Source organism: Zalophus californianus, chromosome 3, assembly GCF_009762305.2.
Source record: "Zalophus californianus isolate mZalCal1 chromosome 3, mZalCal1.pri.v2, whole genome shotgun sequence".
In the NCBI taxonomy this organism is placed as follows: domain Eukaryota; kingdom Metazoa; phylum Chordata; class Mammalia; order Carnivora; family Otariidae; genus Zalophus; species Zalophus californianus.
Window position 1 is genome coordinate 193,050,596 of NC_045597.1, and position 23,207 is coordinate 193,073,802.

At 53.1% G+C, this 23,207-nt stretch overlaps 1 protein-coding gene across 8 annotated transcripts in view; it reads right to left on the minus strand.

The window, feature by feature from the left end:
• HDAC4 (histone deacetylase 4) overlaps window positions 1-23,207 on the minus strand; it is a 293,729-nt gene that overhangs the window by 76,148 nt on the left and 194,374 nt on the right. For all 8 annotated transcript variants that reach the window (XM_027588588.2, XM_027588587.2, XM_035726567.1 and 5 more), the window contains 2 exons: window positions 13,332-13,452; window positions 7,322-7,443 (listed from right to left, as the gene is read on the minus strand). In XM_027588588.2, the coding sequence (XP_027444389.1) occupies window positions 7,322-7,443; window positions 13,332-13,452 (243 nt within the window). The remainder of the gene's footprint in view (window positions 1-7,321; window positions 7,444-13,331; window positions 13,453-23,207) is intronic.

The window sequence follows — 23,207 nt, forward strand, 5'->3', positions numbered from 1 at the left end:
TTGTGGGGCTCTCTGATTTATGCACACTTATTTACTTTGAAAACAATAAAAACTCTACAAAGCCAAAGGACAGACTGGAATGTAACTTTTGTAGCATACATGTCAGACATAGGATTGATATTAACCTATCAAGAGCTCCTACAAAGCCACGAGGAGAAAGAAAACATCCCAAAGAAAACTGGGTGAGAGACTTGCTGTTAAACTTCAATCCACTGAACACTGAGGGACTTGCCTGTATGTCCTGTGCGGTTCTAGACACTGCATGGGGAGCGGACAAGCCCAGGCCTGGCAGGCACTCGGGGCTCTGCACCACTCATTGGCCACACGCACAGCACGGAAACATGACCCAGGGCTTGGGTCACAGCCACCCAGGTCCCTGCTGCGAATGGAGGACATTCTCGTAGGAAAGATGGAAAATAAACATAAAAACACTCGAGCTTTTCTAACAATGAGGAAATTGCTGAAAACATCCCGGGAACCATGATTTACTCCTCCATCACGTGGGGTAGGCTGAATGTGGTAGCACCTTGTTAATGAAGTGGAGATAGTAGGCTCCCTGGAGCTCTGGTGCGGCATCTCAGAGCATGCAAACCTCGGAAGCTGGCAGTCCCATCCTCAGGGATCTATCCTACGGAAACACTAGCACAAGCGAGCAGAGGTAGAGTTACACTAGGAAAGAGTCACACATTTACATGCACAGATTGGAATATAGAAAAAGGTGCTGATCTTTACACACTCAAATGGAATGGTGTACCCAATAAAACAGTAACTGAAAAATAAAGTCACAGGACAAAATGCAAAGCAAGGATTCTTGTTAACATAAAGACAACCGTACGTGCTTGTTGCACATAGACACATAGTCCTACACCTATGTGCAGAAAATATCTGAACAGACACCAAACTAACCATAGCGGCCTGTCTCTGGGAAGTAAGCTTCAGGACGAGTGTGTAATTTATTATAAGCATGTAGTATGTGGTATTTTGTAAAGAAAAAAAGTACTACACGCTGCTTGAAGGTGGTGTGTCTCCTACCCGGTCAGAGTCTTGTAGCTATTTCTGTGGGCTGTCAGCTCAGGGTAGATCTGCCACTGAACAGTGGAAAGATGACTTTGAGATCCCATCTGGTACTTTTCATGTCAGAAGGAGGTCAAGTCTGATGGATGTCAAAGTCTGAAGGATGGGACACAGGGCGTGTGAGCCAATCACTTTATGCAGAAGTTGCCTAGTACTTGACCATACTGACCATCTCTAGAAGTTTCCTAGGAAAGCACAATAAAGCCTTTTAAAGAACTCTCTGAACACACTCATACCCAAGTTTCAAGAGCACAAAGTTGATGGAAGATAGCCCAGCACACAGCCTGCGAAGTCGGCACTGCCTGGGCACCGCAGTCACCCCCCGACTCCTCGCTCAGAGACAGCGCAGGAAGGGCAGAGTCCGCCGGCTCCAGCCCCGGGCAAGAGCTGAAGGGCCATTTATCAAACTGCAACTGACCCTACAAAACACACCTTTCCATTGAATTGCGGTGTATGGGCGTCGCCCCCTCCCGCCCCTGCCAGGCACCTGCACAGTGCTTTCCACAAACTGCCTCAGAGCAAGACCCAGGCCCTGCGGCGATCGGCGGTACAGCCCGTCCCCAAGCCTCTGAAAGGGCGTCCCGGAGGCACACGCACCCTGTCCTACTGCCCATGCGTCAGCCTGCTCCCCACATGGACGTAAACTCAGCTGTGAGGAGTGTCACTTGGTTCGCCAGGGTCCCGGGGAGGTCCGCTGACTGCGTCCTGTGGTTGCAGAGATCACAGATAACCCGCCCTGGGTCTCCACAGGCTGCAGACCCCTCTGGCAGATCTCGTAAGGCACCGGGGACACGCAGGGCTGCAGGCTATGGAAAGGGACCCGGGCGTCCGGCACAACAGGGGCAGGGCTGCTGTGGAGACTGCTGATGGGGCCTGAATCCACCTTACTTGTGTTTGGGATAACAGCCGAGCCTCGCCCTTCACATGCCTGGACCCCTCCCTGGCCCGGCCCTGCGGGTCCACCCTGACACTCGAGTGGGGCCTGGACCCCTTTGTTCCCTGCCCACCCGAGCAGCTCAGAGCCGAGCACCCCGGATGCTCACAAAATTACCACGGCACAGAAATGGGTGGCAAAGCTGACGCTACCTTGAAGCGGGCACAGAGCACCATCCTGGTGGCAGCGCGCCCGGGACAGAAGCCCTAGGCGGGCCCTCGGATGAAGTGTGGGCAATGGAGTCTGGGTCCCAACTTAACTGCAGTGTGAGTGAGCAAGGCAATTAGCCTCAGAATCAACCCCCAAAGGTCACCGCCACCTTTGAAGAGTCACTAGAGAACACGCATGCTCTCCACAGACAGGGACTCCGTCCCCTGGGTGTTCGGGCCCCCAGGAGGGAACACGGGAACTGCAGTCACTGGGGTGTTTTCAGTGACTGGGTGCAGTATGGAGGGTGCACCGTGACCCACACTCACGTGACAGCAATACAGGTCACCTGACAAGGAACGCTGGGCGGGTAGGGGAGGGGAGCCAGTGCTAGGCCCGCTTTGCCCCCCCAAGCGGTGCAGGAGGCTGTGCGTGTGGCCCAGGGGGACTGTGCTGCAGCCCTCCTGCCCAGGGCAGGCTCTACCAGGCGCCGTGTTCTTCCTTCTGCTCCTGGGAGCAGACCTCACCCCCCTGGGTGACCCTGCCGCCTGCAGCGCAGCATCTACCCAGCACCCTTCCCCCTGGAAGTCCCAGCCCGAGGGCCACGGGTGGGCCAGGCTGATGCGAGCTCTCCCTGCTGAGCCAAGCAGCTTCGCCCACAGACGGGAAACCCGCTGTTTCCCAAAGCTTGGAAATCAGCTGCTGCTTCCCATGGACAGCTGGGAACCTGCGAGCTGCTGAGCTGCGGGAACCTTCTAGAAGGAAAAGCCACAGGAGCCACTGGCTACAGAAGTGAATACAGGCTGGAAGCCGGCTGTCTTCGGCCCAGCATCCAGGCTGGTGCAGGGACCATGGGGGGACTGTGACCTGCACCACCCAGCCTCTCTCCACTTCATCTGGGGCCGCAGGCGGGCCTGCGGGCAGCATGTGCTGAGGTCCCAGAGGTCGTGGTCAGAATGGGAGACGGAGACGGGCAAGGACAGCAAGCTTTGTTTCATTTCATCTGGTCTTGTTTCATCAGTCAGAAGTCACAGAGGACAATTTAAGAGGCATTAAAAAAAAAACTGACGGCAGCTAACATCTTTAAAAATACAAAGTTGAAGAAGCTACTGGAGAAAAATACAATCTCTAAACATCATCAATATGACAAAACTGGATTTGCTTTTATAAGTGGAAAAGCATCCTTTCTGCAGTGTGAATGTGGAATTGAAGATTCCACATTTGCTTAGATTAATCCCTGGCTGAGCTGCTCCATGCCCAGGAACCCCAGGAAGGACCTGCTGATGGGTGCAGGGTCAGTGGCATGGAACAAGTCCCAGTATATCCTTAGTAGATTTGGAGAGGCTCAGAAACTCAGTCAGGTGGTCCCCACCTCACCTGCTCTGTACCTGTGCACCCAGGGAGATGACGCAGCCTGCTAGGAGGTGGGGACACCCTGCTGTCAATCACAGGGAAGGGGGCAGGCTCTCCAGCAGGAAGTGAGGCAAGCCCAAGCTGGGCACTCAGGTAGTGGAGAGGAACGAGGGGCTGGGATGTGAACCCCAAACCCCCAGCAGGGCAAGGCGTGCCTTTCCCCACAAGACTTCCAGCAATAAATGGCATTGATTTGTGGCCTGCCCTCAGGGGAGCCTAGCATTTCCACCTGCTCCTGGCCAAACTGGGGGCATGGAGGGAAGGGGCTAGGGGAGCGGAGTCTGGCGGGAATGGGCTGTTGGGTGGGGAAAGGATCAAGGGCACCCCAACAGCACCCTGGCAGCTTGGGAAAATGAGACCAGAGCCCCTGCAGCCAGGCCCCCTCTAAGCACTTGGCAAACATCAACTCCATGACTTCTCCCAGCCCAGGAGGTAGGTGTTTCCAGATGGCAAAACAGGGAGGCACAGAAGGCTTCCCCAAATCACAAGGCAGGAAGTGAAGCAGCTGAATCTAAAGCCAGGCCACCGGCCCTGCAGCCAGTGCGAAGTCACTGCCTGAACACACACAGGCTTGGGTGAGTCGGTGCGCTTTCCTCCGGAGATGGAACAGAGCCGGACACGGTGCGCCCAGGAACAGCAAGCACGGCTCTGCACTCTACAGGCGCGTGTCCTGCAGCGGCCCTTAGGGGACTGACGGGCAGACAGATATGTGCAAGATCCACAGAATCTGTTGTCAAGTTGAAACCATGGGGATTATTTAAGTGTATGTCACATTTATTAAAGATTTTAATTCATTTGAAGCATTTTGTAACTAAAATTTCATGTTTGTAGTATTTCCTATTACTGATTCTCATAGAAATGCACAGATAGAAATTATTGAGAATTTGAGACATCAAGTGTTTGAAAGTGGATACTTTTAGGATGATACAGGACACCTCACTATACTCTATTCCCTTAAGTGGTTTAAACATTTCCTCTGAAATCTTTATATTATTAATATTATTAATGTGCTGGTGAGGCCTTTTTGAAAAATTGATAATGCAATCAAATCTTAATTAAGTTCTTCTGGAGCACTGGGCGCTCACGGGCACTTCCCCAAGTGTGATGAGGAGTCTGCCTTTCTCAGGGCGGCAGGGGGCTGGGGCGGGCTGCATGGCAAGGTTCAAGGCAAACAGGTGTGACAGAGGGTGCTTCCAGCACAGGAGCCAGCAGCCGCAGAGACTGGGAGAGATGACAGGGCCCGTGAGACAAAGCTCACAGGCCATGCAGCTCTACGGAGCAGCAGCGGGGCAGCGTGGAGTTGGCCGTCCTGCATCCAGAGTCTTCAGAGACCCTGGCTACACGTGGTCAGTGCCAGTTCTGTCCTGTAACAGGAGCCACTGTCCAGGTGACATGGGCCTTGTCTGGTTGGGAGAGAGGGAGAATCAGAGCAAACATCCCCTGATGGGCACCCCCACTTCTATTTTGAGGGAAGTGTAAGCTCAGGCCAGGGAGCCCCGTGAGGGCCCCAAGAGGCAAGTGTTGTTCACTGTCCTTTCCTGGGACCTTGGGGGAAGAGGCAGATGTGTCTTCTGGCAAGGCAAGGCAAGGCTCCTTGGCAAGAGGTGGGTGGCTCTGCTTGGTGGCCAGTTGCTCAGCCTTCTGCTTCCTCCGCTGGGACCTTGGGGGTCATACTCGGCATACTCAGGGCAGGAGGAAGCTCTGCTTGCTCAGTGTATCCACAGTGGGGAGGATATGGGTGTGCACAGCTCCATTTTACTGATGAGAAACTGAGGCCAGGGGAACCTAAGGAATCCATCGCAGGGCACACAGAGGTACAAAACCAGTGGAAAGATCCTTCCCGAGCTGCTGGTGGAGCCTATGACCTCTGTCCACCTGACCCACCCTCATGCCCTTAAGGGTGAGGGAGACTCCCAGCCGCTCACTCTCTTTCTGGGGCAGGCACAGTCTTTCTCTCTCCCAGCACAGAGCCCGCTGCTCCCTGTGACCGCCCATTCTGCTGATCTGAGTTTGGTTCAATACAGCACAAGGTTCCAGAAGGGGGCACGGGGGCCACCTTGGAGCACTGGCCCCAGCTCCTGACAAGACCTTCCTGTAGAGAGCATGGGCTCTCTCTGGGTGAAACCCATGGCTGTCCTCGGTGGACGAGTGAGAACCGCACACTCACACTGAGGAAAAGGACAGAGTGGCACCTTCACTTTCACCAGGGGAGGGTTTACAGCTGACAGGAAGCCCTGTCCGTACCTGCAGGGTCCTAACCACTGACTCGGAGGGGCTCCACCGACCCCTCTCCCAACCTCGTCAAGGTCTCTGAGGTCCTTGGCCCATGACCGTCCTGATGGGGTCACTCTATCTCACACACCTGGGAGTCAGTCAAGCACTACCAAGGTGCCTCCCTGCAATTTCCGGCTCTGGATTCAGGCTCTGCTCCCTGCGTGCCGCACCGAATCCTCTGGGGCCCAGCTCTGCCTATGGAGAGGCTCCAAGTCTTCCGTCGTTAGGACGGGGTGGCAGATGAGCCCCCAGCCCCATTCCCCAATGCCTCATCACTCAGGTGAAGATGCTGGAGTCTGACTGCCTTAAAGTGCATCTGTCTAAAATCAACCAATATCCTCTGGATAAAACAAAATTTGTGTTTACAAAGAAAAAGCTGTGCCACACGGGACTCACTTCCACTAAGTAGGAACTTCCCACAATGCCCCACAACCACGGCTCCACATGCTGTGTCTGCGGCCAGGGCACCCGATCCTCCACAGCCTGCCCCATCCTGCCCTCACCTCGCAGCGGGCAAAGGCTCTAGAAGATGCTTCGCCTCTGGTCCCTGCCCTTCCGGCCACCCTTGTGCACTGGCCACGGCCACTCTGATCTTTCTTAAAAGCCGACGCCCACTTAAACCACCACCGCTGGAGAAAGTCCAAGGGAGTCTGCTGGAGTGTGAATACCCTTCTTCTTCTGGTCTGTGACAGGGCCACACACACCCCGAGGCGTCCTCCTGAGATGTCCTTGCAGGACACAATGAGTTTCTTTCTTGAACAGACTTCCTCCCAATCTGGGACCCCCAGCCAGCCCCCCCCCCACCGCCACTGCCCAGGCCCTGCCTAGAGTCAGCCCCGAGGGCCAAAGGCTGGCTGGCCTGCTCCTGCAAGGCCTCACATCAGTCAGCAGGAGCTGCTTTGTCCCTGAGCCCAGCAGGGGATGCTCTGGGCTGTGACAAAGTGCAGCACACCACCAAGAGGAGAGTAAGCTTGGGTGTTGTTTAAAAACGAGTCTGAGGTTTAAAACATAGGTGTACATACATGAGGTTCATCGCTTTTGGTATGACTCATAAGGCAATGCTTAAGAACATCATTTTTAAAATGATGTTCTAATACAAAAAGCAAATACTTTAAGCACAAGCAGGGATTCCCTCTGCCTCAGCCTGTAGGGCATGTGGGAGGGGCCGGTTGAGAGCCCCACCCACTGTGGACATGTGGGCGGAGTCGGTTGGTATCCCCCCACCCCCCTGTGGGAGGGGTCGGTTGATAACCCCAACCCTGTGGGCGTGTGGGAGGAGTTGATAGCCTCGCCCCCTGTGGGTGTGGGGGGGTGGTCAAGAGCCCCTTCCCCTGTGGGGCGTGTGGGAGGGGCCGGTTGAGAGCCCCGCCCCCTGTGGGGCGTGTGGGAGGGGCCGGCTGAGAGCCCCGCCCCCTGTGGGGCGTGTGGGAGGGGCCGGTTGAGAGCCCTGCCCCCAGGCCCTCGGTCCTGGGCACTGACCTGTTTTTCTGAGCGGGAAGTCATCTTTGCTGTCGTACATTCCCAGGACCGGGTGGTTGTAGGAGGCCGACACCCCGCTCTGGGGCGGGGAGCTCTGGTCAAGCGAACTGTGCTGTGTTTTCCTGGACAGAAAAGGCAAAGGCAGACGGAGGAGTTAGCGAGGGGCGGAAGCCTGCCTGATGTCAGCCCCGGATCAGCTCTGGCCGACCAAGGAGATGAGCTCCTGTGTGGGGCAAGGCTGAAATGAGACAAAAACCAATGGTGACCGCGCAAACCAAGGCTGAGCAGCGCCTGCACAGTCGTACCCCTTGCCAAGAGGAGCAGTGCCGGCCATCATCCTGTTGTTCTCGGCGGCTCCGTGCACCACTGCTCCCTGGCCACCAGGCCACCGCCGGCCACAGAAGGGCCTGTCCTCGGGCCGACGGCCGCCACATGTGGACAGGACCAAAGGCACGGTCGGAGGCAGCTGAGATTGGGTGGGGTGCATTCAGAACAGCAGTAGTCAAGTCTGGGGTCCCCAAGGGGGCCTCCCTTCAGCAGAAAATACCCAGTGTTCATCTGCACCTTCAGAGGAACAAAATCCGCCCCATCACCCTGCTTCCTTGGGGAGGGTGGGTGGCAGCGACCAACACCTTGTGCCTGGAAGTGGGTCTATGACATTTACTGCCTCCAAAGAGCAGCCAGGCACCGCTCAACATCCTTAAAATTTCGAGACAGGATCCGGCTCCAGGAGGAGGCTCTGGAAGGCAGGAGGGGAGTCAGGGCTTGGGAATGGGGAGCCGACGGCCCTTGGGAAGACCATCCACGGCTTCCTGGAAGCACCCACCCTAGGTGTAATGAATTCTGTTGAGTCTTTAAACTGTGTAATCTGCTTAATGACTTGAAACAAATTTGTCAACTTACTTATTTGGAATTTGTTAGACTATTTATTTGAATACACAGTACTCCATATCCATGCACCTGGTGTTATTTGAATTAAGAACAGGAGCTCTTAAATGCTTACAGGTGGATAATTTAAATATTTGAGAGCAAACTTGTGCAGAGAATGGGCTGATCACAGAGACCCGTCCAATGAGCACAGCCTGGACATCTGGGCTGTGGGGCCCAGCCAGGCTGTGTAGCAGGAAAGAGCTCACGTTCCCAGGGACAGCTGCCCCCACCCGCCTGTACCTGCATCACGGGGTCACCTCCTCAGGCAGGAAGCCCTCCTTTTAACTTGTGGTTCCACTGAGACAACCCTGGCCTCACCTCGGGGGACATTCTCTGACAATCTCATTAAAGGTCTGAGGACAGGTCACCTGGGTGCTCCCTCCCAGTTAAGCAGCTGCCTTCAGCTCAGGTCATGGTCCCAGGGTCCTGGGATCGAGCCCCACATCGGGCTCCCTGCTCCGCGGGGAGCCTGCTTCTCCCTCTCCCTCTATGTGCCGCTCTGCCTACTTGTGCTCTCTCTCTGTCAAATAAATAAATAAAATCTTAAAAAAAAAAAAGGTCTGAGGGCAACACTATCTCTGTACCAAATCACGTCTTCTGAGGTGTCCTTTGGGGAACATGGCCTTGGCCAGTTTCAAACTTCTCAGTACTAAGTCACAATCTAGGAAAGAATTTGCTTTCTCTTTCAGGAGACGCATGGAAAGACCTATGTGTGCATTTTGTGACCTGAAAGTATGAATAATAATTATTGGTAGAATATTATTACAAATAATAAGTACTGTTGTTCGACTTTAATTGTACGCGTTTATAATGAAGCCAGAAGTTGGAAAAGCTGTATTTGTTCAAGATGTCATAGATTTTCTCTTCGGGCTTGAGTGCTGGAGATGTTGTTGGGGTGAAAACCCTCGCTCCCTCCTCGGGGCTTCGGGGGCACAGCACGAGGCCAGCCGTGCTGGGCACAGAGCGCTCCTGCATCACCCCAGGACATGGGTCTGGGCCGGCGTGCAGGCTGCTGCACCAACCCCCGAATCCAGAGACTTCAAGGGAGTGACTCACGTCACCACAGCCCAGCTTCCAGGAACCCTGCAAGACCCTGGGACGAGAGCTCATCCCCAGAGACCCCCCTGCAGGGCTGAGCGGGCCGCTCCAGGGAAAACCTGCCATCACGCTCCCTCCCCACCGGGACCGAGCACATGTGCCACAGGCTGCACGCACACCTCACACTGACACGCTCTCACCCTCACAGTCTCACACACCCCTGCGGCATCGCACCCCACCATTACACACACACACACCCCACCCCGCACACGGACACGCTCTCACACACACACGTACCCCATGCTGCACACTGACATGCTCACACACACACCCCACCCACATTCACAGTGCATTCCACCCCATGCACAGGCACACACTCCCACGTGCACACCCACCACACCCACCCCCTTGCACAGGGGAGAACTCGAGGGCAGCTCCTTTCATGAGGCTCAGCCCTGTCCACAAACCAGGTCCCCAGCTCCCAGCCCCTTGTCACAGCCTGGCGGGAGGCACTCGGTGGCACGTCTGCTGGCATCTGGGCAGACGGTCGGTGACACTTGGTCTTCAAGCAGTGCTGACGGAGGCAGAGAAACCAGTGCCGCTTCCTTTGCTCAACCCTCCTTAGGCTACCACGGAATAAAGCTCCCACACGCATCCAGCCACTTCAGCACTCCACAAGTGGCCTTTCCCGCTGTATCAGACTTGCGCAAGTGACTTAAACAGAAGTGTACTCGCTTAGCCAGTGCTGTCCAATGCAAGTAGGATGTGAGTCCCATGTGCAATTTAAATGTTACAGCAGCCCCGTTACAATGAATAAAAATGGTTAAATTGACTTCAGTATGCTCTTTAACCCGATATAGCCCAATATGCGATCAATATAAAAATGACCCGTGAAATAGTTCACATCCTTCCCTTCGTGCCAAGGCCCCACAGTCCGGTGGGCTGGTGCCCACAGCACATCTCAGTCAGAGCACCCTCGTCTCTGTGCTCAGAGACACGTGGGGGGGCCACCGCTGCAGGAGGGACAGAGAGCAGGGTCATCTCCATGGACAGAACCCTGCACCATTCCGCAGGCAAGCCCCGGCCCCCCAGCCCAGTCGCCGGCCGGCTTCGTCACTAGATTCATCGTGCTGACTGCAGAGCTTCATCCGCTTGCGTCCCCGAGCAGGGCTCCGGGTGGCTTCTCTGTCTGAGTGTCACGTGTCTGAGGCCCGAGTCTCCTGTGTCCTCCAGCTGGTGGGCGTTCAGGCTGCTGCCGTTCTTTGGCAGGAATGAATGACGCAGCTATGACCACCAGAACCCAAGTGTATGTGGACAGAAGTTTTTCTTCCTCTTGGGCAGATACTAGCAGGACAGCGTCATGGGGTCGGGGCACATAAGCCTTTATGAGAAACTGCTGGACTGTTTTGTTTGCAGCTGGCTGCACCACTCCGTTGCCGAAGTCCATGGGCTCCACACCTTCGCCAACGCTGGGTCTGCTAAACGTCAGCCACGCCAATGGGTGTGAGGTGGTGCCTCCCTATGGCTGTGATTTGCATTTCCCTGAGGGCTAGAGATCTTTTCATGGACTGACTGGCTATCTGTAGATCTTATTTTCTGAGGTATTACTTCAAATCTTTCCCTTGTCTTTTTTCAGTAGGTAGATCACTTGTCTTTTTATTATTGAGTTGTGCGAGCTCTTTATATATTTTGGATATAAGCACTCTGTCAGCTATAGGCATTGTGCATATTTTCTTCCAGTCTGTGGCTTGCCTTTTTATTTTCTTAATGGTGCCTTTGAAAGAGCAGTTTTTAATTGTCACAAAGTCTATTGTTGGAGTTTTTGGTTTACACTCGATTACTGTGGTGTCCTAAGAACTCTGTCCACCTCTGCCCCTAGGTTGTGAAAACTTCTCCTATGTTTTCTCCTAGGAGTTTTAGCTTTTGTGTTTGGGTTTACATTTGTGCTAATCACTGTGGGTAGAGTGAAGCTAGGGTCAAAGTTCAGTTCTTCCTCCACGAAGACCCAGTTTTCTGACCGAGTACCTGCCATCACACAGCAAGTGAATGTGACAGTCACTCCATGATGTTGGGTTTAGAGTGACAAAACACGACAGCTGCCAAATTCAGTGCAAACAAACCTGTCCCCTGGCTGACTTTCCCACTCCAGCCCGTGTGCCCTAAATCCCTCTGAGAGAGCTGAACCCAGGGCAGGTGAGCTGCATCCGGGTCAGGCCTGACCTCAAGAGCCCTGCTCACCAGGGAGCAGCCGCTTCAATCCCCCACTAGCCCAGGATTAAAAGCCACCTGCCCTATCTCCCCCTTCCCTGCTCCTGGGAGCTCCTCCCTAGAAAGCCCTCCCTTGTTCCAGCCTCTCTCCTCGGTGCTCCCTTTCTACCCACCCTTCCCCTGCAGCCTCCAGAACTGGGGGCAAACACACTCTCCTGTCACATTCAACCCGTCACCGTGGCCTCTGTTCCGTCCAGTGGTCTCCCGCCCCAGGCTCCTGCCCGCTCACAGGGGAGCCGGCACGAACCTTCTTCCACTACTGGGTCCGCGATCCAAGAACTCCGACGTGGTCAGCCCATGACCCTGTGTGCCACCACATGACCTCCTGCGGGCTCCCAGCCAGCCTGACCTCCCCAGTCGCGTCACGGACCGACCCTCCTCCGAAAGGGCCCCTGGGGCCTCCCTGCCTGCCAACCACTGCTGCTAAATGCTCCCTCCCAGCAGGTCCCAGAGTGCCTCTGCCGTCTTGCCTCCTTCACAGGCCTGTCGTCCCAGGTCCCCCCCGTGCCTCCCGGTCTGAGCCCCCGTGCCCCACACTCCTCCTCCTGCTGGCCTCAGTATGAACCCCACGGATACCATCTCAACGGCTACCCAAACTGCTTTCCCTGGGGCATCGCCCGGCTGCCACCACCCCAGGGGATGGTGCGGCTTTCCCACAGCAGACCCGGGTGGCTGGGGCCCCAGATGTAGGGCCCCCGCGTGCTGCTATCGGAGTTTCACGTGGTGGCTGTGGGCTTGTGGCCTCCCTTGTGGCTTCTCAGGGACGCCACCACCTCTGCTCTGCAGTGGGAGTCGAGTCACTGGCTGAAGGCGTGCACGCCAACAGCACGGCAGACGGGAGTGAGCACAGCTTTCTGGACCAGGCAGCGTGTGCCGGCTGCACACGGCGTAAGGGCAGCCTTCTCTGCCCTGGAATAAAAGTCCTTTTCGGTTGTACTGACAACGGCGTCATCTGCCAGGATACAGGGGATCATCCCAGTGGGATGGGGCAGTGTTGGATTTAGTCAAATAGGTGCCCATTTGGGAGCTTGAGAATAGATAGGTTTTTCCCCAATAAAATGAATAACCATATTTTGATTTATGAGAACAACCCTATGGGTTTTCTGTGAGAAATGAAATTACCCTTGAAAACAGGGGAAAACTGTATTTCAAAGCAAAGCCTGTGAAGCCCCCTTGATCGTTGTTCAAAGCCACGTAATCTGGCCCCTACATTGCACACGTGGCCTGGGCCCTGGCCAGCGTCTCTGCAGCGAGCTCATGCTCAGAGGGCATCCCTGTGCACGCAGGCATTGTCCCCGACCTTTGTGCAACGGCACACCAGCTTCCTTCAGTTGTTAGCATGAACAAGGCTCTCTGGGGGCCTCTGTGCATGATGCAGCTCTGGGAAAGCGTTCCTAGCACAAGAGTAAAGTGTACCACAGATGCCATGGGTTTACCGAGCAGCCAATAGAACACTGCGTAGAAATTCAGTAGGTGCATTCAGACAGTTTAGGTCAGAATTACAGTTTAAGCGGCTTCTTTCGTGGCCAAAATATATGGAGAGAGGAGTAACGGGCAGGCAGCGCCCGACACGCAGCAGTCCCTCCAGCGAAAGAGAGGTCCTCCGTCTGCATGACCGCCCGGCGCGTTAACCTTGCAGACCGCTCCTGCCGCCCCGTGTTTGCGGCTGCGCTCACGGAGCCTCTCGGCCCGACCCCTCCGCCCTCCCGCCGACCGGCCGGGTGAAGAAGCAGTGCCGATGGTCACGTGCCCCCGGCCCCTGGGCCCCACTTACCCGTACCAGTAGCGAGGGTCGCTGGAAATGCAGTGGTTGAGGTTCCGGTGGGCCAGGGCCTTCTTTTTATTGAGGACAAACTCTTGCAACTTCATCTTCACTTCTGTGCTGGCCACCGCACCTGGCGCGGAAGGAAGCGGACAGGTGACCGACCGGGGGCTCTGGCCCGGGGAGCGGGGGAGGCCGGACAGGGGGCAAAGACACGCACACAGGCCAGGGACTCTAACTCGGGATGCCGCTGATGCCACGAAGGCTTCTCAAAGAAAGAAGGGCAGGAGAAGCTTTAACAAGAGGCCTTCTTCCCATGAAGATTTTACATAATTGCATTCCACCTAAAATGCAGAAGTAATCAGCATATAAAGACTTATTGTTACCTAACACAAAACCACCGCGGATGGAAGTTTAATAATGTTACATAAAAGAACATTCTGAATTAGGTGCTGGCAGCCTGGTGGTTTCGTTCTCACTAGAGCAAAAACAGCTGGATCTCAGAGGTTTTGTGCGCACCCACCGCCCGCCGGCGAGGGGGATGGAGTGTGCTCCCTCGGCGGGTGCCCCGCAATGCTTGTGTACAAGGCAGCGGCCTGCTTTCCACTGGTGTCGGAGGAAGCTTCTGTTCCTTCCAGCTCATCAGCTACTCACTTTGAGCACATTCACCAGGCTGTACTAAAGGCAGAATCATGTGCTCTGTGGTTTTCTTGTGTGGTGGTTATTCACAGCCCCGTAGAGAAAACAGGCAAGTTTGAGAAACAGACAGACGCACAAAGAAAAGTCCAGACCCACCACTCGATCACAAGGCCTGTGCACATCTAACCCACGCTCCTTGAGGCCACGCTCAGACTACACAGCACTCTTGCACCCATCCCTCCATTTGTGAGCCGCAAACATTTCCTGTTGTACAGAGTCCAACCAGTATTTTTAATGGTGGAGAAACACTTCAGATGAGCAAAGCACAGTTTACATTTTACAAAACCATTTTCTGACTAGAAGGCACTTTTAGATTATCCTTGTTGTTGTTGTCAGAAGCCATACTGCCATGAACATTTATGAGCAGACATCGTTCATACTGAGGATTTGCTTAGGAAAGATCAACAAAATCAATACATCTAACAAAAGTAACATTATAGCCCTCCAAGCATCTTCTAATTGCTTTCCAAAATGCCTTCATACACTGACCATCATGTGTCACCCACGGGCAAGCACCCTGCATCTTCATGAGTACTCAGAATCACTACCTGACCCCACGTCTCTATCAGTACTCAGGATCACCCTGTGCCTCTGTCCGTCAGTACTCGGGATCACCACTTGATCCCACACCTCCATCAGTACTCGGGATCACCATGTGACCCCAAGCCTCCACCAGTACTCAGGACCATGACCTGACCCTGCATCTCTATCAGTACTCAGGATCACCCTGTGCCTCTGTCCATCAGAAGTCAGGATCACCACATGACCCTGCATCTCTATCAGTACTCAGGATCACCCTGTGCCTCTGTCCGTCAGTACTCGGGATCACCACTTGATCCCACACCTCCATCAGTACTCGGGATCACCACGTAACGCCAAGCCTCCACCAGTACTCAGGACCATGACCTGACCCTGCATCTCTATCAGTACTCAGGATCACCCTGTGTCTCTGTCCATCAGTACGCGGGATCACCACATGACCCTGCATCTCTATCAGTACTCAGGATCACCCTGTGCCTCTGTCCATCAGTACTCGGGATCACCACGTAACCCCAAGCCTCCACCAGTACTCAGGACCATGACCTGACCCTGCATCTCTATCAGTACTCAGGATGACCCCACACCTCTGTCCATCAGTACTCGGGATTACCACGTGACTCTGTCTTCATCAGTACTGGCGATTGTCACTTGCTGCAAATGGGAAGGGTAGCTGGTATTTCACTGTGGTTCCCGATAACTACCTGAGCAAGCAGTTATCTTTCAGTCTGGTGATATATCTTTATGTCCTTGGTTTATTTTTCTTTCACAGTCTTCACGTGGTATGTTTGGTGGTGGCACTGTGGGTCTGTGTGTGTACGTTTTAAATGTTTATCCATTTGAGCTGTATGTTTTATAGTGACAAATCTATTGTGAGCCTCCTACGTTCTAGGCCTCACATGTTTAAAGTTCACATGAGCACTGTAAGTGGGATCATCAGCCCCATGTGGTCTGGGGGAACCTCAGGGCCGGTACTCAGCGGCAGGGTCAAACCAAAGCAGCTGGTTCCCTGGCCCCGGCTCTCACTTCTCCTCCACTTTTGTGTGCAAGCCTCTGCCCTGGTCTCTTGTTTCCTTTTACAACTTGGAGGATATTCTAATTTTGTGAGATAATGTGTGTATGTGCTTATGTGTATGTACATATGTGTGTATGTGTGTACGTACATATAATGTACGTACACACACACACACACACACACACACACACACACACACACACACACACACACACACACACACACACACACCCGACCCCAGCTCCTGGCACCGAGCTCCTAAAACCCTTGTAAACTCTTCATCTGATGTGATGGCTGCACTCTTGGGAGGCTCCTGGATGGGGATGGTCACTGAAAGTCCAAGCCATGATTAGAAGCTTGGAATTTTCAGCCCCATCAAGAAGGGAGAGGATCTGGAAATGGAGATAATAATTTATCATGAGGAAGCCCCCATAAAGTCCCAAGAGGATGGGGTTCAGAGAGCCTTCCGTGTTGGCAAACATATCCACGTACATCGAAGGTGATGTACGCCAACTGCACGGGGACAGAAACTCCAGCACTCAGGACCTGCCCGGACCTCGTCCGTATGCACCACGTCATTTGGCTGCCCATCTGTGTCCTCTGTCACATCATTTAATAAGCCAGTACCTACGTAAGAACTTCCCTGAGTTCTGTGAGCTGTTCTGGCAAATTAAAGGAGCCCAAGGAGGGGGTTGTGACACGTCTGACCTGCAACCTGGATTTGCAGCTGGTGTCCGAAGCGGGGGCAGACTCGTGCGACTGAACCCCCACTGTGTCAGGACTGGCTACACGGCAGGACAGCTGGTGGTGGCCAAGCAGCACTTGGTGGGAGACCCCATGTGGGCGGCAACCAGCACTGTTGGAAGTGAGGCTTTCCAGGCGAGTGTGGCTCCGTGTAAAAGTAAAGGACAAACACAGGAGGAAAGGACCAGGTTTCCCCCAACAAAGGGAGGAAACTCTGGGTTCTTTCCTCGTTTAAAATTCAAATGCTTGTTTTTACGTAGTCTGCCCTAGTTTCCTTGTTGCAGTTTTTTCCATTTCCTGGAAGTGTTGAAATGGATCTTGCTTTCGCTGGTTTGGTAAATAACCAGTTTTATTTTATCCTTGGCTTTCTGGTGCTGGGTTTTCAGTCACTGAACTGCTGCTGGTGCTGGTTTTTCACGTTTCTCTCTGATACACATGAAATGGGTTTTGGTGTATGAGACTCTACAGATATTTTGACAAATTGCTCATAAATTGTTAATATCATTAGAGAAACTGTCTTTCCTGCCACTGTTTTCACACCCCCAGTACACGCTGTCATTCACAAACCGACTTTTCGTCTGGCTGTAGGTGTGTCTGCATTCTCGAGGGCAGCGTGCCCCTGCAGTTACGTCACAGAGGGCGTTCCACGTGTGGTGGGTGGCGGTCAGACAGCATAGACCCGTGGGGAGTGGGTCCTCGGCAGCTGCAGTGGGGCCTGAATGAACTCCTCCAAGGGAAACACACAGAAAGTTCGCTAAACCGATTCCAAAGCACTTTCAGAAGCTCCCATCACGATACATGGGCTTTTGTCCCAGGCCTTCCCAGGGTCCATCGGCGCACAAGAAGAGAAGTCCGCCAGAGCTCTGTGCGTGTCGCGTGTGCCGGGCAGAGGGCACACGGGAGGACGGACACAGGCCAGGCCGTGGGAGGTAACCAAAGGCATGAAGTCACACCTGCTTCTGAGCATCGCTGCTCGGTGCCCTCCAAACATAGCCAGCGTCAGACCGAACACCGATTCAGGACATTCAGAGCCCATGTGAAAATCACACAGACATGGAGATCTGAGTATAGCGTGCCCGGACATGCAGCCACCTGGCATTCCTAACACCGCATCAGCACCAGAGGATGGCTGAGGAAATACGCCAAGGGTTAACTGTGTCAGGACACAGCACGCCTTGCAACCAGGAGCAAGAGGTGATGCAGGGTGGGGGGGACAGGGAAGAGCAGAGGGCACAGAGGGCCATTTAAGAGGGAAATGCAAATTTGCTAGTAATATCTAAGTGTACCCAGCTGATAAAAGAAACCACAAAGAAATGAGGAGCTTTGGGTTTTTTTCCACTTCTTGGTGCTGGTGGCCTCACAGCGAAGTGATCAGACTGCCTGATGATGAGGAGGGGGTGGGGGAAGAGCAGCAGGAGGAGGAAGACCCAGATGGGGGAGCAGAAGACGGACCCCTGGTCCTCCACAACTGTGGCTGCAGGAGAGTGGACAATGTGAAGCAGAGTGTCTCAGTACGTGGAGTAAGGACGTTTCTGGAAGTTTCCCAGCAAATCAAACCTGGGCATTAGCTGGCCTTATCTTCTCAAGAAACACCTGTCAATGTGGACCCACTTTCCCTCCACGGGAGAGACACTTGTGAGTCCCCTGCGAGCACACTCCAGGGACAGGATGGTCCCAAGGATTGTGCTTCGGGAGCCTCTGGCTCTCCCTGCTCGAGCCATATGACCCCTGGCTGGCATCACAGGCTCCAGAACCCAAAGAAGCGCAAAGAATAAATGCTCCATCCCAGCAGGGAGAGCAGGAGATAAATCGCAGGGACAGGCAAATACAGCAAGACGTGGCAAGGGGCAGCTGCCCCACCTGGAGGGGACACTGGCCCCGTCAGCCCTTGTCCCCTGTCACCGGTGTCCTCACAGGAAGAGGCAGGTCGCACGACGGACACGTGGTCCCTCTGCCCGCTCAGCGTGGGAGAAAGCACCTTCCAGGCCCTCTTGGATCCAGTCAAGACAAGCCTACCTCCCTGAACTCAGGAAGGTTCCTTCTGGCATAAAGAGACTACAGGGATGCCACGGCACCTCCCTGACATGTCTGGCCAAGACCACATTACAAGAGGGGGCGGATGATGACCTGGTCACAAGGGCAGACCCCCCGCGGCCCTGCCCGTCCCCTCCTCCCAGGGGTGGCGGGCTCGACTGGGGTACACGTCCTTACACTTGCACACAGGCATGGCCGAGCCAAACCCAAGTAACACAGAGCCACACATGCTCAGCTCTGCGTACCGCGGAGGGACCTTCTTTCCTTCATCATGCTTTACAGGAGAGAATTCAAAGAAGAGCCATCATCCTTCTAGTTGTTTACTCATCTTTCAACAGATTCTGCTGCTTTTTGCGTTCTCATCTGCAGGCTACTGTTTATTCTCTTTGTGTATGTTGAAATCTTGGCACTCTTATTAGTATCCTCAATTCTAACCCGACATGCCTCACAGAGCAGTTTTTCTGACACTTAGGAAATACTGATGGAGTAAAGAAATTGTTTTCTCCTCTCCTTTTTTTTTAAAGTTTGTATTTTAATTCCAGCTAAGTTTACATCGTGTTATATTAGTTTCCAGTGCACGGTGATGCCACACTTCCATACATCATCCTGGGCTCATCCAGATCCCTCCACGTTAAACCAGAGTTACAGAACCAATAAAACACATTCAGTACACAAATACCAAACATCTCTAATTTTCACTTTTTAAGAAAAATTAATTCAGGCTGACTATCATTCATTCATTTGACAGGGTTCATAGAGACCTAACCATGTGCCAGAGTCTGGTCTGGTCGCTGGGGAAAGAGACAAAGCCCCTTCCGCCCAGGAGGAGGGATGTAAGGAAGAGGCTGGTAAGTACAGACCAGGCGGCGCGAGGGGCCGAGCAGATGGTGTGGAGCACCTGCCCAAGTACCTGGGGGCCCAGGCGGAGGAGAAGGTGCTCCTAGACACCACCCATCACGACTGACTCATTTTTCTCCTGCCCCACTGGCCTCTGAGGAAGGCCCAACTTCACAAATGGGACAGAGAATTACTTTCTGGATCAGGTGTTGGATCTTTTAACTCCAGCCCTTTGAGCCATTTTTTTTTTTTTTTTAAACAAAGTGAATGATGGGGCTGTGCTTCTAAATAGCAGCGAACAGAAATGTCACTGTGTTCGCTCCAGACTGTTCAGAGAACAAAGACTTGCCTTCTATTGGATTCTCCCTTTGAGTCCATGTGTCTTCAATTCCTAAATGTAGTTAATCTAAGTAAAACTTACCTGACTAAAGAGCATGTGTTCATGCCGAATGAGACGAAATGCCACAAATTCTAGGAATTCACTGTTCCTTAGAGCTAATAGCATTAACTGGTATCAATAAGTAAAAGAACTGCAGAATTATTTAAAATTAAAAATGCTGTAAATGTTTACAAATGTAAAACAAAACTTTAATTAAATATTCAATAGGAAATTCACTTTTAAAAAACCCCAAGAAACTACACGGATGCCTTGCACTGCATTTTCAAATGCTTACAAATGGGAGACGCCCCAGGCCATTTGCATTCCCCCACAAATGCCCTTTTAGCTGGTGTGAACAAGGCTCTCCTTCATCGGTGTGGAGCCCGCCCGCGGCCCTGCTCACATTAAGAGCCCCCGAGTGGTGTCCACCACAGCGGCCTGCCAGGCCTGCCTTCTCACAAGACCACACTCAGGGCTGCAAAGCCTACACGAGCATGCCAAATACCCAAACTGTACACAGTTTATTATTAATAATAAAACCTGACCACCCAAATCCACAAATTGAAAACCACCAGGGTTGCTGCTAGTGACGAGCGTGGAGGGAAGCAGAGAACATTCCAACGCTCCAGGTGGGGCGGCGAAGATGTTTAGTAGGTAGTGAAGAAATTGTTTTTGACGTGTAAACAGATCTAAAATGTTTTCTGAAGTCAAATCTTCTCACATTTTGTGAGGCTTAAGATGTTATTTTTATTGGAAGATTCAGGTAAACTACGAGGAACTAATTCAGCCTGAGCTGCTTTTTCGCGATCTGGAAACCTGGTGTTTGTTGGTTAGCTGTGGCACACATCAACTAGCTGATACTTACAGTTTTAACTTCCATCCTTTGATAAACAACGACTTCCCTCCTCCAAAGCAAAACACATTAAGTAGGATACACAAGTGAGGCCCAAGCAAAGCACAGGAGAGTGGAAAAGGAGGCAGGACCCAAGGCAGGGGCACGGGTGTGTGCTGCCCTGCCGTGGCTTTGGTCCCCGCCGCCGAAGCTCCTCTCGCAGGCCTCCGATAAGGACCGGGTGCTGTCATCTATGGGGGTGGGTTTCCAGAACAGAAGGCTGCCTCCAATGGAAGGCCACGGAGCCCTTGTGGTAGCCAGATTCCAACACAGAGTGAGAGGACTCACCTAGATGCACGGTTCTCAACCCCGGCTGCACACTGGAATGATCCATGGAGTTCTAGAAATGACAGTGCTGAAGCCCACCCTCCACTCCAGACCAGTGTACCAGCACATTGGGGGATTTTCCCGACACCACGTGCTACCACTCACAGGTGGTCAGTGCCCTGGCCACACCTCGGCCAAGAAGGTCCCTTGACACAAAGGAGTCCACACACACAATACACGCAGTGGTCGGGCCAGCACGGGGCTGTGGACAGAGGAGAATGCCATTGAGCTGGCAGGCTAGGCAGTGAGGGTGATGCGTGTGACCACCCCATCTGCCCCATCAGCCCGCCCGCCGCTGATACAAGTCTGCACTCAAAGGGCAAGGGCGTCTGTTGCCAACCCAAATCTGAAATTTAGTTTTCCCTGATGGCCTTTTGTCCTCGTGCCTGGAATCTAGACTGTGGGCGATCACAGCCTGTAAGCTCCCATCTCATCTGACTGGTGCGATATAATGAGGTACACCCCTCAGATGTAGTAATTACTTTCAAATATCGGTACAAAAATTAGATCTCATGTGGAATAAAAATTCTCCTGATATGTTTTCTACATTGAAACTCTACCAGACCATTAAAATAAAAATACATTTAAAGCATATTATTTCAAGAGTAAAATATGCTGTAGTAACTAATGATCATAAAAGTTGGTACTTTTATGTATAAAACCAACTACTAAAAACTTACAAATAGTTAAATGGAAACCAACTGAACACGAGAAAAATACATTGGCTGCATACGTTAGGAAAAAACAACAGCCTTTTTGAATGAGAATGTGTATGCCAACGTACACAGTACTGCAGGCATTGTGTCCTGATTCTGGTCTAGAGAAGACCGGTGGGTCAGGTCACACTGGGAGTGGGAGCCCGCGTGCTGCACAGGTGCCACCAGACCGAGGACACGTAGCAGGATGGCGGAAGGTGTGTGTAACACAGAACATCGGCAGAGGGCTCGGGGCCAGAACGTGAACAGAACCACCCAAGTCAAGAAAAAGGGTGACAACCCACCACAAAAATGAGGGAGAGGCTTGAACAGGCAGGCACTTGACATGGGACAGGAGAACGTGCTGAACTGCGCTGGTAATCAGACCATGCGGCTGAAGCCAGCGGGACGAGCGCTCACAGCCAAGCTCATTGTGGCTGATGGCAACAAGTGTTGGCAGGGATGCGAGCAGTGGGCGCTGCCCTGTGCAGCTGGGACAGTGCTTTAGAAACGGCTGGGCCTCACTGTGAAAGGTGGGCATGTACATCCCCTAAACTTCAGCTCTAGCCACTTCACACCTGCCCGTCTGCACCAGGGGACATGTCCAAGGAGACGTGTACTGGCATCACCCGTCACAGCTCTGGTTTGGAAACCCAGGAAACCTACTAAGCGCAGGATGGGCCACGACGGTGTGCCCGTGAGATGGGCAGCACGCAGCCACCAACATCAGTGAGCTCCTGCTACATAGGACACAACGAGGACACACTACACAAGTGTGACGGTGCGTGAGAGACGCAAAACACGAGAGCCTGTGTATTAATGAGTCCATTTATATAAACCTCAAAAGTAGGCCAAAGTGCCTTGGGTGTGAGGTGCTGGGGAGGAGTTACTTGGGGAAGGAGGCAGGGGCAGGGACTGGAGGGCACAGGGGCCCAGATGCTGCTCCCTTCCTGGTCTGGGAGCTTTACTGGGAGGCGAGCTTACAAACAGTTCCCTTTATATTAAAGGGTATGTACTTGTTCTGTATGTATCATACACCAATATGACAGATTCTTAAATAATTTCAAATAACAGACTTTACAAGAATGCTTTAATACATCTCATGCTGTCATGCGTATGCAGATTAAAATCTAAACAACGGGTTGTGAAGGTGGTTTGTCTAGATGGCTAACCATTTTCAGTAGTTGAAGATAACCGATTTCTCAGGTTCATGTGTGTTACCGAAGTATGAAAGAACAACTATTTTTGCTCACAAGCACTGGAAGCGTCAGTCACCCTACAGTCCCCACACTGAACTTGCACCAAACAAGTTCAGCGGAGCACTGAGTCTTGGGTGGAAATGAACAGAGCCTGGGAATGTGCCACCCACTCACTCTCCTGTCTAGGTTCTGGGTGTGTCACTGGAAATAAGCTATCCAAAGAAGGAGGCACAGACGCGCATGTGGGACAAATGGCTTCAGCCTCAGTCTGCGGGGATGCAGCCCATGTGGAGCACACACCAGGCCTCACAAGCCCTGGTCCTTGCTGAGCCCACGGGAGGCGCCCTTGGTGCAGTGGCTAGGCACGTGGCAGTGGGCTGTGGTTCCTCCCCAGGGACATGGGAAACAGTCCCCCATAATCTTCCAAAGGGAGAATGGCACATAGAATCATCTCCTTTCCTGGAAGATAACAGACCATACTGGTCTTCAGACACCCAAGCACAGCCACTAGCAAAAGCAAACGTTGGAGT